Below are 17,169 nucleotides of genomic sequence, written 5' to 3' on the forward strand. Positions count from 1 at the left end.
TGCGGAGACATTACAGGACATTTTTTTAGAATGGTCCGTGCTGCACAAGATTACCACGATAGTGACGGACAATGATGCTACAATGAAAAAAGCTTGCGATCTCCTTAAAATTAAACACCTGCCGTGCCTCGCACATACTTTAAACTTGCTCGTCCAGGAGGTATTGAAAGTGCAAAGTTTTTCTTAGATTATGAACAAGTGTAAACGCATCGTAACTTTTTTTAAAAGCAGCACAATAGCTACTGAAAAGTTTAAGATAGCGCAGGCCGTAAGTATGCCATATACTTTAATACAGGAAGTTCCTACAAGGTGGAACAGCGCTTTTTTTATTATGGAAAGAATCATCAAGACTCATGACGCTATTTCCTATGTTTTGGTAAACACAGCAAAGGCCCCACAGCCATTTTCAATTGAAGAAATTGAGATTTTAAAAGAACTGTGCGCAATAATGTCACTGTTTAATGATGCAAGCAAACAAGCCTCAGCGGATAAAATTGCTGTTGTATCAAAAAATGAATTTAATAAAGTGCTCTTCAAAAGCGGCTCAGGATGCTCATGACTTGATCAAAATTCGCATCAAAGAACGATTTTATCATTATAAATCACGAACTGTCCCTAGAATTGCGACACTGCTAGATCCACGCTTCAAAAAGGAAGGCTTTTTCTACCATCGAATGCTGAACAAGCTGCTAAGGCTTTGGAGTTGAAGCTCTACGAAATATTGTCTATGAATTCGAATGCTAGTTCCACAGCTCCAGCACCACCACAACCAAGCTGGAAGGTTAGTATTAGACATGTATAACTATTTGTACAGATTAACCAAAAAAGTCTTTTTCAGATGACCAACGATGATTTTCAAGCCTTCAAGGCCCTCGCTAAAGAATATCTGTGCGTCCCAGCATCCTCCTGTGCCTCCGAAAGGACTTTAAGTAAGGCAGGACAAATAATTTCAGACCGTCGATGCGCGCTGAAGTCCAAAACTGTAGACCAGTTGTTATTTATTAATAAGAATTTTGAATTTGAATTTAAAGAATTTGATCTCAAAATATAAATTTTTGGCGTTTTTTTTATTTATATATTTAATTTTTTTTTTAAACCATCGATAGTCCATTGATTGTTTTTCTAAAACAATCGAAAACCATCGATGGTCCCACCATCGATTGTTCTCCAGCTCTACTTCGAGCAAGCGTCGGCCACGATTGAATTCATGAAATTTTCACAGTGCTATAGGATGTTGCTTCATCTCCATAAAAACATTTCAGTTTATGGATGCTATCTTATCGTGATAATCTACTTCGAAAGCTGTGAAAAATGATTGCACGAAAGTGTTCACCAATTAATTCCATTTTTCTGCAGAGGAAGTTTCTGCTACTCAGGGGATGCCATACCCGAACAAAGCGGAACAAAGACGGAAAAGAGCAGCTTATCGCGTTCTTCTCGGCCAAGCTGAACAAGCACCAGTTAAACTACTCGGTCACGGAGATGGAGTGTCTGGCCGCCGTTCATGTTTCGTATTATTTTCCCACCAATTTTTCGATCGTTCCTATGGAAGCTTTATGATATAGCCTTCTGATTTTGATAAAATGAAATTCGAAATTCCAAACTAATTAAAAAATGTTATTTCCAAGCGTAGGACGTTATATGTTTAAAAACACCAAAGATATAATTTTTAACAATTTTTTTCTGATTAATCCTATGGCAGCTGTAAGATATAGTTGTCCGATCCGGCTGGTTCCGACTTATATACTACCTATAAAAGATGAAAGTGATGCTGATCAAGAATACGTATATATACTTTATGGGGTCGAAAACGAATGAATCGTTATTGACAAGTATAAAAATATTAAAATCATCAGTAACGATTAAGGGAGAGTGAGGTAAGGATTGTAAGAAAAGTTTGTTCGAACATAGCAGCTATAAATAAAGAGTAAGCATCATGAAAGTGGTATGATTGAAATACCTGTTCTTTTGTTGAAAAATGTCAAAATTATTTTTTTTTACTATCCTTGCCTTTGTTTTGGAGTAAACTAGTTTAAATTTACTTTCTGTGTAAATGGTCTTTGGACATCAATCTCAAATGAAAACATTTTATTAAAACCTTTTTTCATAATATGAAATTGCACATTTGTGTTATTTTAATTTTTTTCCTTATTGACCTAGAGAATATCATAACCCCCCGAAAATTCTGTGGTTTCACCTTTTTTTTGGGCGGAACCGACCGCGTTTTGGACCGATATATTTAGTATGACTGCATCTTGGGTCGTCGAGTTTTCGTTAACAGATGCAATCACCACTGGCACCACCGCTGGCAGCATCACTGGCACCATGAAAACTATACATAAATAGTTTAACAAAATCCGTATTATTCAATATTCAATAAAAAAATCAAAAAGTTGTTAATTCTGTAGGGGTTTTTGGTGGTAGGCTTTTTATTCGTGATGAGGAAACTTTTGTTTGCTTTTCAACCCTTGATGGAGGGAGATAAGCTAAAAGCCTAATCGAAAAATAGAATGAACATCAATCCGCAAAAAAAGACCATCGTTCTAATAGGCCGAAAATAAACTGCTCAGTTTTTTGGCGCAGGTACTATCGTGGAAGACCTATTATTAGTTCTCCGTCTGTTTTGAACAAATTCTTTAATGACCAGTTCATCATTAAGCCAAAAACGTTAAGAATTTAGTACATTAAATACTTCAGGAGGAGCAGATATTTTAAATGAAGATATCCTACGAACATATGAATATTTAAACTCCTCCACTGTGATGTTTTAAGATGGAAATTCCTGGTGTATAAATTCCAAACCATCTGCAGATGTGGTTTCAGGTGTTAGACGAGACACAAATAATTGCTTCCTATATGGAACAACCGAGAGTCTCCTTCTTCCGTCACCAGCAATCTGAACATCGTTCGTCAGATTATCGAGACCAGGGACTCCTATAGAGCTAACTTCACCTTTAGGCACAGAAAGCTGCGTAGTGTTTGTCCCCTTAGGCTAACTAGCAGAAACAGGAACTCCTTCAGAGCTTTTGGTACCTATGGGTACTGCTGGCAGTGAAGCTTTAGGTCCTCCAGCGCCAGTGGATGCCGACATAGCTGCCGTTTCCGGTCGGTAAATATATTTGAAGCTAAGTTAGGATTTGAGACTGATGCCTTTACTTCAACAGATTTTAAATTTTTTTCTTTTTGCGTTTACGTGACTACTGACATTTTTTTATTATCAAGGTCAGCCTTAAACTCTTTGAAATCAGCAACTACGCTCATAAGTTTATCAAACAGTTTCTTAAAACGATCATTGATCAGCGCCACATAGCCATCCAAATCACGGTCTATTTCAACGCACGAAGGAGAAGTCCACGAAAAACAAACACGCAGATCAATATAGTCTTTCACTCTGCCAACAAGTCCAGTACATTTCGGATGTATGACTATGTTGCAGAGACGACAGTAAATAAAAACGTCATTAGGTGACGATCCAAGCTGACAATCTTTTTTGGATCAAAAGAGAGCATTTTTTTTAAGCATTTTAATTTAAGAAAAAAAAAGATTACTTATAAAACCAAAAATCAAAAAAATTATAAATACCTAACTTAATTTGACACTAGAATCAAACAATATAAATGTACGAGAGTGGTCCGATTAGTACTTAGCCTCCAAAAGAAAAAAGAAAATTTTGGAAAAGTGGGGATTTATTTCTTAACGTAATCTCCTTTTAGCTCGATACACTTGACCCAGCGGTGCTCTAACTTCTTTAACCCGTCTGAAAAATAGGTTTTCTCGAGGTCTGCAAAATAGGCCTCTGTGGCGGCGACGACCTCCTCATTCGACGCAAATTTCTGTTCAGCGAGTGACTTTTTCAAGTTTGGAAACAAAAAGAAGTCACACGGGGCCAAATCTGGAGAATATGGTGGATGGGGTAGCAGTTCGTAGCCCAATTCGACCAATTTGGCCATGGCGAGGGCGGAAGTGTGAGCCGGTGCGTTGTCATGATGGACACGTCCGAGTCCGCTGATTTAAAAAAAATGGAGAAAGAGCAATATCGGTCTGTGATTCGATTCTTGTTTTTGGAAGGGAAATCGCGCAGCGAAGTCAAAGAGCGCTTGGATGCTGTGTACAGACTCTTCTCCTTTGATGGCGACCGTCAAAAATTGGTTTAACGAGTTTCAACGTGGTCGCACGTCGGTTTTTGATGAGCCACGCCCAGGTGCCCCGAAAACGGCTACCACGGAGAATAACGTGACAAAAATTCACGATTTCGTATAGGCAGACCGCCGATTGAAGATACGCGAGATACAACAAACGCAACCGTGAGACCACTTCAGAGCAGTGTTTGACGCTGTTTAAGTGCAATCCGAAGGAGTTTCTGCGTCGTTTCGTGACCGTCGACAAAACATGGATCCACTGGTACACTCCAGAGACCAAGGAACAGTAGAAACAGTGGACTTCACCCGGCGAGCCTGCTCCGAAGAAGGAGAAGACTGTCCCATCGGCCGGAAAGGTGATGGTCACCGTTTTTTGGAGATCACAAGGTGTGATCTACATCGACTACCTGGAGAAGGGCAAAACGGTCACAGGGCCGTACTATGCCAAATTATTGGGCCGATTCGCCGCCGAATCGCAGAAAATACGGCCCCATTTGGCCAAGAAAAAAGGTCTCTTCCATCATGACAACGCACCGGCTCACACTTCCGCCCTCGCCAAGGCCAAATTGGTCGAATTGGGCTACGAACTGCTACCCCATCCACCATATTCTCCAGATTTGGCCCCGTGTGACTTCTTTTTGTTTCCAAACTTGAAAAAGTCACTCGCTGAACAGAAATTTGCGTCGAATGAGGAGGTCGTCGCCGCCACAGAGGCCTATTTTGCAGACCTCGAGAAAACCTATTTTTCAGACGGGTTAAAGAAGTTAGAGCACCGCTGGGTCAAGTGTATCGAGCTAAAAGGAGATTACGTTAAGAAATAAATCCCCACTTTTCCAAAATTTTCTTTTTTCTTTTGGAGGCTAAGTACTAATCGGACCACCCTCGTACATTTATATTGTTTGATTCTAGTGTCAAATTAAGTTAGGTATTTATAATTTTTTTGATTTTTGGTTTTATAAGTAATCTTTTTTTTTCTTAAATTAAAATGCTTAAAAAAAATGCTCTCTTTTGATCCAAAAAAGATTGTCAGCTTGGATCGTCACCTAATGACGTTTTTATTTACTGTCGTCTCTGCAACATAGTCATACATCCGAAATGTACTGGACTTGTTGGCAGAGTGAAAGACTATATTGATCTGCGTGTTTGTTTTTCGTGGACTTCTCCTTCGTGCGTTGAAATAGGCCGTGATTTGGATGGCTATGTGGCGCTGATCAATGATCGTTTTAAGAAACTGTTTGATAAACTTATGAGCGTAGTTGCTGATTTCAAAGAGTTTAAGGCCGACCTTGATAATAAAAAAATGTCAGTAGGGTCACGTAAACGCAAAAAGAAAAATATTTAAAATCTGTTGAAGTAAAGGCATCAGTCTCAAATCCTAACTTAGCTTCAAATATATTTACCGATCGGAAACGGCAGCTATGTCGGCGTCCACTGGCGCTGGGGGACCTAAAGCTTCACTGCCAGCAGTACCCATAGGTACCAAAAGCTCTGGAGGAGTTCCTGTTTCTGCTAGTTAGCCTAAGGGGACAAACACTACGCAGCTTTCTGTGCCTAAAGGTGAAGTTTGCTCTATAGGAGTCCCTGGTCTCGATAATCTGACGAACGATGTTCAGATTGCTGGTGACGGAAGAAGGAGACTCTCGGTTGTTCCATATATGAAGCAATTATTTGTGTTAATTGCCGTTACCTCTATTTTAACATCGGAGAGAATATAATTTCTTAATCCCAATGATATAGAATTCGTTGGTGTTAAAGTTTCGTTGAAATCTTTTTTTATTTATGTAACTTGTTCTTATATTCCACCTGGATCCGACTTAACAATTTGTGAGCAACATTTGTCTGCAATGAAAACTGTTCTATCTATAATTCACTAAACAGACAATTAGATCTTGAATTTGTTTTAGATCCGTCTGAAGTCACGGTATCTAGAACTGACCCACTAGTTGTGCCAGAAGACCGGTATCATCCCACATTGAAACTCACAATTTGTCTTCCCTGCATTGATACCCTCTCTCCTTTACTTTCTCCAACTAATAGTAGATGCTTTCGTAAGTGTGACTATAATAAACTCAACAACATTATTTCACAATATAACTGGACCAATTTTATAATTGCTAGGATTTTGAAAGTGCTACGGAACTATTTTATAGTGTCCTAAACTCTTTTTTCAGTGATTGTGATCCTGATAGTTTACCTTCTAAGTTAGACAGGCCTCCTTGGTTTACCAATGATTTGCAAAGACTTAGAAACCTTAAAACAAACTTCTATTAAAAGTAAAAAAAAGTCGGGGAGGCCAACAGATTTTTCAAGATATGTGGTGGCTTGTACTAATGTACTTAACAGCCATTGCTATTCCATGTATTTGAACCGATGTAAATTTTAATATTCAAAGGATCCGAGGCAGTTATAACTTTGTTAATGCTAAGCGAAAGTCTTCTTAAACACCATCGAGGCATTTACGGATCCTGAAATTGCAGTAAAATATATGTACAAGGGTGGTCAATATTATTTTCACAAAAAAAAAGTTAAATATACTCATAATTTGAACTTACATCTTGTTAACTTTGGCATCAATGGAAAGGTAATTCAAATGCCGTTTGAATGATACAATACATTTCTTAGCCCATTCAGTACTTATTGAAAAGGACGAATTTGTGTGAAAATGTCCTTTTTGAACTTTTTTCCTCGACTTGAAAACTTCAATTTTTTGATGCAAAAAGTTTCTTTAAACAAAACTAATAGTAACTGCAAAAAGAATTTTTCAAAAATCATTTTGCTTATATTTTTTATGATTTTTTGAAAATGCTTAGAAACATGCATTTTAGCCATATTTTTCTCTTTTTCATACAAATTTTTTCCGACATTGTCACCTTTAAAAAATCATAAAAAGGACATTTTCACACAAATTCGTCCTTTTCAATAAGTACTGAATGGGTTAAGAAATGTATTATAGTATTCAAACGGCATTTAAATTACCTTTCCATTGATGCCAAAGTTAACAAGATGTAAGTTCAAATTAGAGGTTTACGCCGATGGTTTCAGCAGCGGCGGCGGCGTAGAGTTCTAAATTACCCAGCGGCGGCGGCGTAGCCGTTAGAAAGAACCGGCGGCGGCGGCGGGTACGCCGCCGGTCAAATTGTCGGCGGCTGGCGGCGTAAGCATTTAATAAACTGATTTTTTTTTCCTTTTATTAATAAGTGAGTCAAGCGAAATAACAAATTAAACTAAAACTAAATAAGAGTCTTTTCTTGACTTGATAATTAATTTTTAAGTTAAGCGAAATAACAAATTAAACTGAAATTATTGACTTCATAATTAATAAGAAAGTAAAGCGAAATAACAACTTAAACTAAAATTAAAACAAAATAACAGTCTTTTCTTGATTTGACAGTTTTGAGATTCATTGTCTTTTCTTGACTTGACAGTTTTGAGATTCATTGAAATTGATTGAAATTGAAATTCATTGTCTTCATTATTAAACTATTAAAAAAAAATTCTTAAGAAAAACTTTCCTTACAAGTTTCGTAGTTATCATGAATGAAAATAATTTTATTGACGTTGTGAGGACTGAGCTGCGACCGTTTATGTGTAATTGTAAGACCAGCAATGGAAAAGACTCGCTCACTTGGTGTGCTCGTTGCCGGAATACACAATACTTTTTGTGCCAGCTTCGATAGTAAGGGCATTGCAGTTGTTTTTTCCTTCCAAAAAGCTAGTACGTCTTGGCGTGAAGACAAACTTAACAGTAGATGGCATTCTGCTTCCAAGTTGCCATGTTTTGTGTTTGTAGAATGTCGTTCAGCAAGCTTTAATATTTTGTTTGCAGGTTGATTTTCGCTATCATTTAATTGATCGATATCTTGTTGTATATCGCCAATCAGCTCTTTGTACATTTTTAGCAAAAACTCGGTTTTTTTTAGATTATTTTCTTTACAATAATCAACTACACAATCCAATGAGCTAAATCGCGGATCTAATAAGGATGCGCAGATTAGTATGTCCGATAGTGGGAATCTTGAATCCAATTTCATCTTAATGTTATTTTTCATATAAGTCAAAGAAAGTGGCTCATTGCGCTCGGTTTCATCCAATATTGAGACGATCTCTGTTCTTATTATTAACGCCATGCTTATAGATGGATACGAATCTCCAGACAAAATATTGACAGCGTCTTTAAATTTTTTCAAGAAATCGCGTGACTTATATAAAAGCTGTGCTTCAGTCTCTGATAATATTAAATGAGTCTTATTGCTGCTTGTAAGCAATTTGTTGATCGCAGTTTTTTGGCACCCAAGACTGTCTAGCATGGTTAACACGCTGTGCCACCTAGTTGGGACCGAGTTCTTAAGAGAAACATTTCTCTTGTCCACCAAACTACTTCGCAAGTCATTAGGGTTGTTTATATTCATATAAGTTTGCAAGGGAACATCATCTAATGGCCCAAAATCATCATCGTAGTCAACCCATTCAGTATCTTCGGAAGCTAGCAGTTCTTCTAAATTGTCGATATTGGACAAAACTTCATTTTGAAGTGCGTCAGCTTGACATTTCAAGATATGTTTCTTAAATCGTAAAGCACTCACAATATTTTTGCACTTTACAATTAAATTTTTGATTTCCGACTCGGAATTGAAGCCATCTACATTAAGCAAATTGTGTAGTCCATGTCCAAGGCAGAAATGGTTGTTTATACACCCCATACTGATAGCTTTTTTGATGTTGCTGCCTTGGTCGGTTACGACGAAATTAGAACCCATTTGCAAACTAAACATTTCGGAAACATTTTCGAGCTCTGTTAAAATATTACTTGCCGTATGAGACTTCGACACGTACTTTGTTTCCAGCGTTAAATGCTTCATCGCAAAGTTCCGTGACAAAAAATGGAAGGTAAATGTTATATAACTTCTTCTTCTATAGTTGTCCGTCCACAAATCAAAAGTTAGGGCAAAGTGTTCTTGTCCAGATACCATACGACTAACTGCTTGTAAAATGCATTCATACACATCGTCGAGTGCAGTTGTTGAAAGCGTTTTGTAATGAGGAATGTCATCAGGAGACACAACAACTTTGTATTTGGTTAAGAAGTCTTTTAGTCCATTGTGGCAAATTATATGAAATGGTAGAAGATCTCTAGCCATCTACAAAGCAAGCTCCCGTCCCAGCGCCCATTTACTATCTCTATGAGATTTTATTGGAGTGCACTTGTTGAAAAAAGATGATATTTTTCCTCGTGAAGCCAATGATGTACTCGGAGAGTCGATTTCACGTATATTGTGTTCATTTTTAAGATGACGAGTTAAGTTCCCTGTGGAACAGTTCTTAGAATATGATTGAATTTTAGCACTGAAACAATTTAAAAAATATAATTTTGAACTTGAAATAATAAATTTAATTGTTACCATGAAAAGATTGTTGTTTCGTCTTCTTTTTTCTGTTCATCCAAACACAATTTGCAAAAAATCTTGTCTTCTTCGATGAACTTGTTTTCTTCTTTCGCTTGCAAGACACCAAAAAACTCCCACACTTTACTTTTACGACTTGCGTTGCGCTGTAGTTCAACTGAATACATGTTCAATGCCTTATCCATCTGTTTGTTGGGATATTTAATTCTTATACATAATTCTTAATCCAATTATAACACTGTAAAACTTACTTCGTGAAATTAATTACGCACTCAGCTGTTAAATGTTTTAGAGATGGGACACATGTAAGGAGATGGGAGATGAGACATTTAATCGATAACTGAAAGCGATTATTGTCGAACATTTTTTTAGGATATATTAATAATAACCTTTTTTATTTATAAAATGAATAAAAATTTGTATGACGCCGAACGCCGCCGCCGCCGCCGCCGCCGCCGCCGCCGCGCCGGTTTTTACGTGACTCGGCGGCGACGCGTCAAAAAAGCAAAAAATCGGCGGCGGCGGCGGCGTGGCTCGGCGGCGTATATGTCTACCATACACTACCAAATTATTATTTACCTCCCTTGTCCGTCCTAATTTAGAATACTGTTCTTCCGTTTGGAGTCCTCAGTAACAAGTGCACATTGACCGTATAGAGTCCGTACACAAACAATTTCTTCTTTTTGCCTTAAGTGGTTTGAACTGGGATCAAAACGTCAGGTTGCCTTCTTACTCGAGTAGATTGCTATCTAGTAAATCGTAGAACTACGTTTTTATGAATAATCTAATCAGAGGCGATATTGATTTGGAACTTTCAATGTTCCTGTTAGACTAATACGAAACTACTATCCTATTAACTTGCCACGATGTTCATCTAATTTTAGTCAGCACGAGCCCTTTCGCGTTCTTTCTCATAATGTGTTCCTCAATTTCTATCCCTGTATTAAAAACTAAAATCTTAGCTGATTTGCTTTTGTCTTGTTGATCTATGTTTTGTCCTGTCTTTATTTGTTCTATGTACCTTCCTCGCGAACCGTATTTGCCCGAAATAAAAATGGGCCCGCGCGTAACAAGCACGTGCTTGGTGTCGTTTGGGCCACTTGTTTGTGCTGCTCTTAGTGCATCAACGTTCAACAATAATCAGATACGTCAGAAGATGTGAAACAAATAAAAACAAATGATTCGACACCAAGCAGAGGTTCTGGAGTCTATGTCCTCGAACTATGAAAGAAATAGCTCCAGAAAACAAACCTCTAAAGATCTATACTTTGATAGAGCGATAATAAAGGGGAAACGCGCATAGCCCAAAGCCCCATAATTATTGTTATTATTATCGCAATTTTTTTAAGTAAATTTAGTTTATGAAAAAAAAGAAAACCAAAAAAGGCAAAAACGCTCTGCCGCTGTCGACGTCAGCAGAGAAGTCGGCGCAAAGTAGAAGATTGCCGGTGAAAACAGTCGGGGACGAAAGAGATGCAGATACTCGTAGATTTCCCTGTCTTTTTGTGTCTTGTGATCTGCGTGCACTCGGCGCTCGCACAGACCAATTTCGGACGGTCCGTTGTTTTTTTTTTTTGGGGTCTCCGTTATGGTAAGCTAGCGAACAAACTATGAACATAGAATAAAACAAAAGAAAACGCTATAGTCGATGGCCTCGACTCTTAATTACTTATAACTCAGCTAAAGGGAGTACGAGAGGGATGGAGATATATTTAAAGAAACTCGGTCTTTTCTATAATACACCTAGCCTATAGCGCAACCCTAACGCCACCCACCGCCACCAATCCTTCACCGTTTCTGGTAATAAAATCAAGATCTCATATAAATTTATACAAAATATTATAAATGTAAGCACTAGAGGGGTTTCAGTGTTAGTCGTTATGTGGGCGTTACTGAATTGCTGAATCAGGAAGCCAAAGAATCTGCATGCCAAGTCCCAACATTCTAGATCTTATAGTTTCCGAGATCTCAGCGTTCATACGGACGGGCGGACATGGCTAGATCGACTCGGCTAGTGATCCTGAACAAGAATATATACATACTTAATGGGGTCGGAAACGCTTCCTACTACCTGTTACATACTTTCCGACGAATCTAGTATAGCCGTAACCTTTTACTCTACGAGTAACGGGTATAAAAATCTTCTCCCGATCCTAAGCAAAATATTCGACTGGTCCTTAAAATGTAAAAAGTTATCCCTATCCATTTCAAAACAAGGGAGAGCGCTATAGTCGAGAACCTCGACTATCAGATACCCGTTACTCAGCTAAAGGCTCCAAAGGGAAATGGAGATATGCAAGCAGTAAAGCGAGATTGAAATGCGCCACCTACCCGCGATCTCAATATATGGTTGTGTGGGCGGTAGGCAGATTTAGGCGTTATGGGCGTTAGAGTGGGCGTGGCAAATTTTATTTTAGATCAATCGATAGGTATTGACGAGACCAATACATTTCAGTTAAAATTTTTTATCTAGCAATAAAATTGTGGGCACCACAGATTTGGCCGGATACCCGTTACTCAGCTAAATGGAGATATGCAAGCAGCAAAGCGAGATTAAAATGCGCCACCTACCGGCATTAGACAGATTTAAGCGTTACGGGCATTAGAGTGGGCGTGTCAAATTTTTTTGGATCTATCGATAGGTATTGACGGGACCAATACATTTCAGTTAAAATTTTGTATCTAACAAGAAAATCGTGGGCGTCACAGGTTTGGGCGGTTTGTGGGCGTTAAAGTGGGCGTGGCAAACTTTTTTTTATGTCAATTGATAGGTATTGATGAGAACAATACACTTCAGTTAAAATTTGTATTCTAGCGTTAACACTGTAGGAGCCACAGTTTTGGGCGGTTTGTGGGCGTTAGAGTGGGCGTGGCACTCTGCTGAAACAAACTTGCGCTGCGTAAGAAGCTCAGGAATCTGCACGCCACATCTCAATAGCCTAGGCCTTATAGTTTCCGAGATCTCAGCGTTCATCCGGACAGACAGACGAACAGACGGACATGGCTAGATCGACTCGGCTAGTGATCCTGATCAAGAATATATATACTTTATGAGGTCGGAAACGCTTCCTTCTGCCTGTTACATACTTTCCGACGAATCTAGTATACCCAATTACTCTACGAGTAACGGGTATAAAAATTACGTTATATTACTGCATTTACTTCTGCTGATTATATAATCAACTTCTGCGTACTTAACAAAATTTATTAATGACCGAAAACAACTTAATTAATGTGAAAAAATTACTTCAGCATAATATCAATCATTTTTCGAGGAAAAATGTTAAGTAATGAAATTTAATACTTTTACTAAACCAGCCATAGCGCTTTCGAATTTGCACCGTTTTTTGCAAAGCTCGATTAAGCATTTAAAGGGCACATTTTCTCTAGTTGCACTTGCTATAAATAATTTTTAAAATTTTTCTTAAGTTAGTAAAGCGTGACTTGCTAGCGAACACTTGCTATTTCAAAATAAGGATAGAAAATTTAAATTTTGGTACCTTCTTTGGTTAATAACTCAAGTCATTGGAGTCCGATTTCAACAAGTGATACGTCATCGCAAAAGGGAAATCTATATACTTTCAGATTGTGTCAAACGGTTAGATAATTGGTTTCTGTGATTTAAACTCTTTAATCAAGCATCATCAAGCAAACATGTTTTCGAAAATATTTTAAGAGCGATTCTTTGAAAAATTGTTGAGTGATACCAGCGTGTACAGGAAGAACATATTAAGAAAAAGTGGTTTTAAAGCTGAATTTTTTGGCTTTAAACTAGTGGTATTTGCAACATTTTAACTAGATTAAATTATTAGCTTTTCACTTCGATTTTTAATTGAAAAAAATCTAAAATAAAAAAGTTTCGACGATACCAGCGGAGTTCTATTACCTTTTTATTATGTATTTTTAAACAAATAAATAATTGCGAACAAAAAATTGTCGCCTACAATATTAATAATTTTTTGTTTTTTTTTTATATTTTGCAGAAGACGTCGACGAAAGTATTGAGTGCATTTCACCAAAACTTCTTAATACAATGAGTACTGATGTTGCCAAGTTAAAAGCTAAGCATGGTTTAGACTCTATACCGAAAAATAAATTAACCCTTCTTATAAATTATGCAATGCGAAACGTTTATTTAGCCAGGAACTATTTTGCTGGACCGGTAAATATTATGTTTCACTACTATCTTAAATTAGCATCTTGATTTTTATACCCTTGCAGAGGTTATAATGATTTCAGTCAGAAATTTGCAACGGAAGTTGCAATATATATACAGAACAACTTTTTTTAGATCTTATATTTGTTTTGCATTAAACTTTTTTTTACGTTTACTTTTCGTTTGATAAGTAAACACGTTTATCAGTGATTTGGGCGAAAAAAATAATTTTTTTTTTTTAATAATTTTTAAAAGCTTGAAAAAGAACCTTTTTTGAAGTTCTATTTTACCAGCTGTAGCTGTATCCGATTGATTTCGTTTTTTTTTTCTTTTGTATTTATATCTCAAAACCCTCTACTTTTAAAATGAATTTGTCTAAAACACTCATTCCTTAGTTTCGTCAAAAAAAAAAATTACACTGGTCGGCATAAGTATTTTTACAAAACAAAAGTTAAATATACTCATAACTTGAACTTACTTCTTGTAAACATTGACATCAATGGAAAGGTAATTTAAATGCTGTTTGAATGATACAATACATTTCTTAAACCAATCAGTACTTATTTAAAAGTACTAATTTGTGTAAACATCTACTTTTAAAACTTTTTTCTTCGACTTGATAAACTTAAATTTTTCTTCAAAGAAAATTTGATTTTTTGAAGGTGACAATGTCGGAAAAAATTTGTATGAAAAAAAGAAAAATATGGCTAAAATGCATGTTTTATATAAGCAAAATGATTTTCGAAAAATTCTTTTTGCAGTTACTATTATTTTTGTTTGAAGAAACTTTTTGCATCAAAAAATTTAAGTTTTCAAATCGAGGAAAAAAGTTTAAAAAGTAGATTTACACAAATTCGTCCTTTTTAATAAATACTGATTGGTTTAAGAAATGTATTGTATGATTGTATCATTCATTCGGCATAATAATTATACCCGTTACTCGTAGAGTAAAAGGGTATCTAGATTCGTCGGAAAGTATGTAACAGGCAGAAGGAAGCGTTTCCGATCCCACAAAGTATATATATTCTTGATCAGGATCACTAGCCGAGTCGATCTAGCCATGTCCGTCTGAGATCTCGGAAACTATGGAAGCTAGGCTATTGAGATTTGGCGTGCAGATTCCTGAGCTTCTTACGCAGCGCAAGTTTGTGAGTGCCACGCCCACTCTAACGCCCACAAACCGCCCAAAACTGTGGCTCCTACAGTTTTGATGCTAGAATTTTAATTAATTAATTTTAACTGAAATGTATTGTTCTCATCAATACCTATCGATTGACCCAAAAAAAGTTTGCCACGCCCACTTTAACGCCCACAAACCGCGAAAACCTGTGACGCCCACAATTTTCATGCTAGATAAAAAATTTTAACTGAAATGTATTGGTCTAGTCAATACCTATCGATTGGTCCAAAAAAAAAAAAATTGCCGCGCCCACTCTAACGCCCATAACGCTTAAATCTGTATACCGCCGGTAGGTGGCGCATTTTAATCTCGCTTTGCTACTTGCATATCTCTATTTAGCTGAGTAACGGGTATCTGATAGTCGAGGTACTCGACTATAGCGTTCTTCCTTGTTCCCTTTCCATTGATGCCAAAAGTTTACATGAAGTATGTTCAAGTTATGAGTATATTTAACTTTTTTTTTTTTGAACTTCAAACTATGAGTATTTGTCAAAATACTTACGCCGACCAGTGTACACTTAAAAATTTTTTTTAGGGGTTGCTTGAAAAAAATATGGGTATTTTAATTTAAATACATATGCAAGTTTTTTACTTACAATCGGTCTTTCCTTCAAGTTGGATCAATTTTTTGTTTTTTAAATATCGAATTGTTTCTAAGACTGTCTCTGATTTCTTCTACAAACTTTAAAAAATTCTAAGTAAAAATATAATTTTTTTTTTTAAGTCCTGATACATGTGTTCACTTAATTTCCAAATGGTATTCGTAAAAAAAGTTTCAGGCAAACAAAAAAGGTAAACAATAATATTTTTGGCGAAATCCGGACCATATTCTTGATCAGCGTCACTAGAAGAGTCGATCTAGCCATGTCCGTCTGTCCGTTTCTACTCAAACTAGTCTCGCCGTTTTAAAGCTACCGGAATAAACCTTCCCAAAAGTCGTATTCCTATTGCAGGCAGTATATAAGCCGGAAAGAGCCTGATCGGAATGATCAAAAATAAAAAATAATGATTAAATTATTAAAAATAGTTTTTAATACTTTTGGGAATATCTTTTTTTGTATTTTTAAGAATTTCGAAATAAATTTAATAATTATAACTGCAGGGTATAGATACTTCGGATCGCCGAAGTTAACTTCCTTTCTTGTTTTTAATGATTTCCCGCCGAACTAGCGGTATTTTTCAAAAGTGGCAGAACAAACGTTTTTTATTTCGAGCTGTTTAGGACCATTTAAATGTTTCCAGGAACTAAAAATATAGCTTGGGAACGCACAAAAAATTCAATGCACAGGCAGCGTTTTATGTGTCAAAAGTTGAGGAATTTTTTAAAGTTTAAACAAAAATCAAGCTGTTTTTGAGAAGTCGAAAAAAGCTAAACACATCGGAGTAAATGAAAAATTGTGGGCATAATTATACCCGCTACTCGTAGAGTAAAAGGGTACACAGATTCGTCGGAAAGTATGTAACAGGCAGAAGGAAGCGTTTCCGATCCCATAAAGTACATATATTCTTAATCAGGATCACTAACCGAGTCGATCTATGTCCGTATGAACGCTGAGATCTCGGAAACTATAAGAGCTACAATACTGGGATTAGGCATGCAGATTCCTGAGATTCCTGCGCAGCGCAAGTTTGTTTCAGCAGGGTGCCACGCCCACAAACCGCCCAAAACTGTGGCTCCTACAGTTGTTCTCGTCAATATCTATCGATTGACCCAAAAAAAAGTTTAACGCCTACAAACCGGCCAAAAACTTCAAAAAATCGTAAATATTAACGCGGATATCTCGGAAACTATTAAAGATAGAGAATTGGGATCTCAGATTTAGATTCCGTAGCCATGCAAGTTTGTAACGCGAATAGACTCCAACGCCCCCAAATCTCCCAAAACTGTGGCACCCACAATTTTCATGCTAGAGACAAACAAATTTTAACTGAAATGTTTGCTCTCGTCAATACCTATCGATTGATCCAAAAAAAAATTTTGCACGCCCACTCTAACGCCCATAACGCTGAAATCTGTCTACCGCCCACATAACCATATATTGAGGTCACGGGTAGGTGGCGCATTTCAATATCGCTTTGCTGCTTGCATACCTCCATTTCCCTTTGGTCCCTTTAGCTGAGTAACGGGTATTTTATAGTCCTTGTTATACCCGTTACTCGTAGAGTAAAAGGGTATACTAGATTCGTCGGAAAGTATGTAACAGGCAGAAGGAAGCGTTTCCGACCCCACAAAGTATATATATTCTTGATCAGGATCACTAGCCGAGTCGATCTAGCCATGTCCGTCTGTCC

The 17,169-nt window shown here is 37.1% G+C and overlaps 1 protein-coding gene and 1 long non-coding RNA gene across 8 annotated transcripts in view; one reads left to right on the plus strand and one right to left on the minus strand.

Annotated features, from left to right (window-relative positions):
• The window catches only part of Nipped-B (Nipped-B cohesin loading factor), a 303,163-nt gene that overhangs the window by 45,886 nt on the left and 240,108 nt on the right, over positions 1-17,169 (plus strand). For all 7 annotated transcript variants that reach the window (XR_011605804.1, XM_070999324.1, XM_070999319.1 and 4 more), the window contains one exon: positions 13,525-13,703. Coding sequence is in view for 6 of the 7 variants with exons in the window: in XM_070999324.1 (XP_070855425.1) it covers positions 13,525-13,703 (179 nt within the window). In the remaining variant the exon portion in view is untranslated. The remainder of the gene's footprint in view (positions 1-13,524; positions 13,704-17,169) is intronic.
• Positions 7,583-9,883, minus strand: LOC118879278 (uncharacterized). Its single transcript, XR_010655232.2, has 3 exons — positions 9,793-9,883; positions 9,539-9,726; positions 7,583-9,482 (listed from the first exon to the last, which is right to left on the minus strand). It is a non-coding gene; the product is annotated as an uncharacterized lncRNA (long non-coding RNA).

This window comes from Drosophila suzukii, unplaced genomic scaffold (assembly GCF_043229965.1).
Source record: "Drosophila suzukii unplaced genomic scaffold, CBGP_Dsuzu_IsoJpt1.0 scf_7, whole genome shotgun sequence".
NCBI lineage: Eukaryota > Metazoa > Arthropoda > Insecta > Diptera > Drosophilidae > Drosophila > Drosophila suzukii.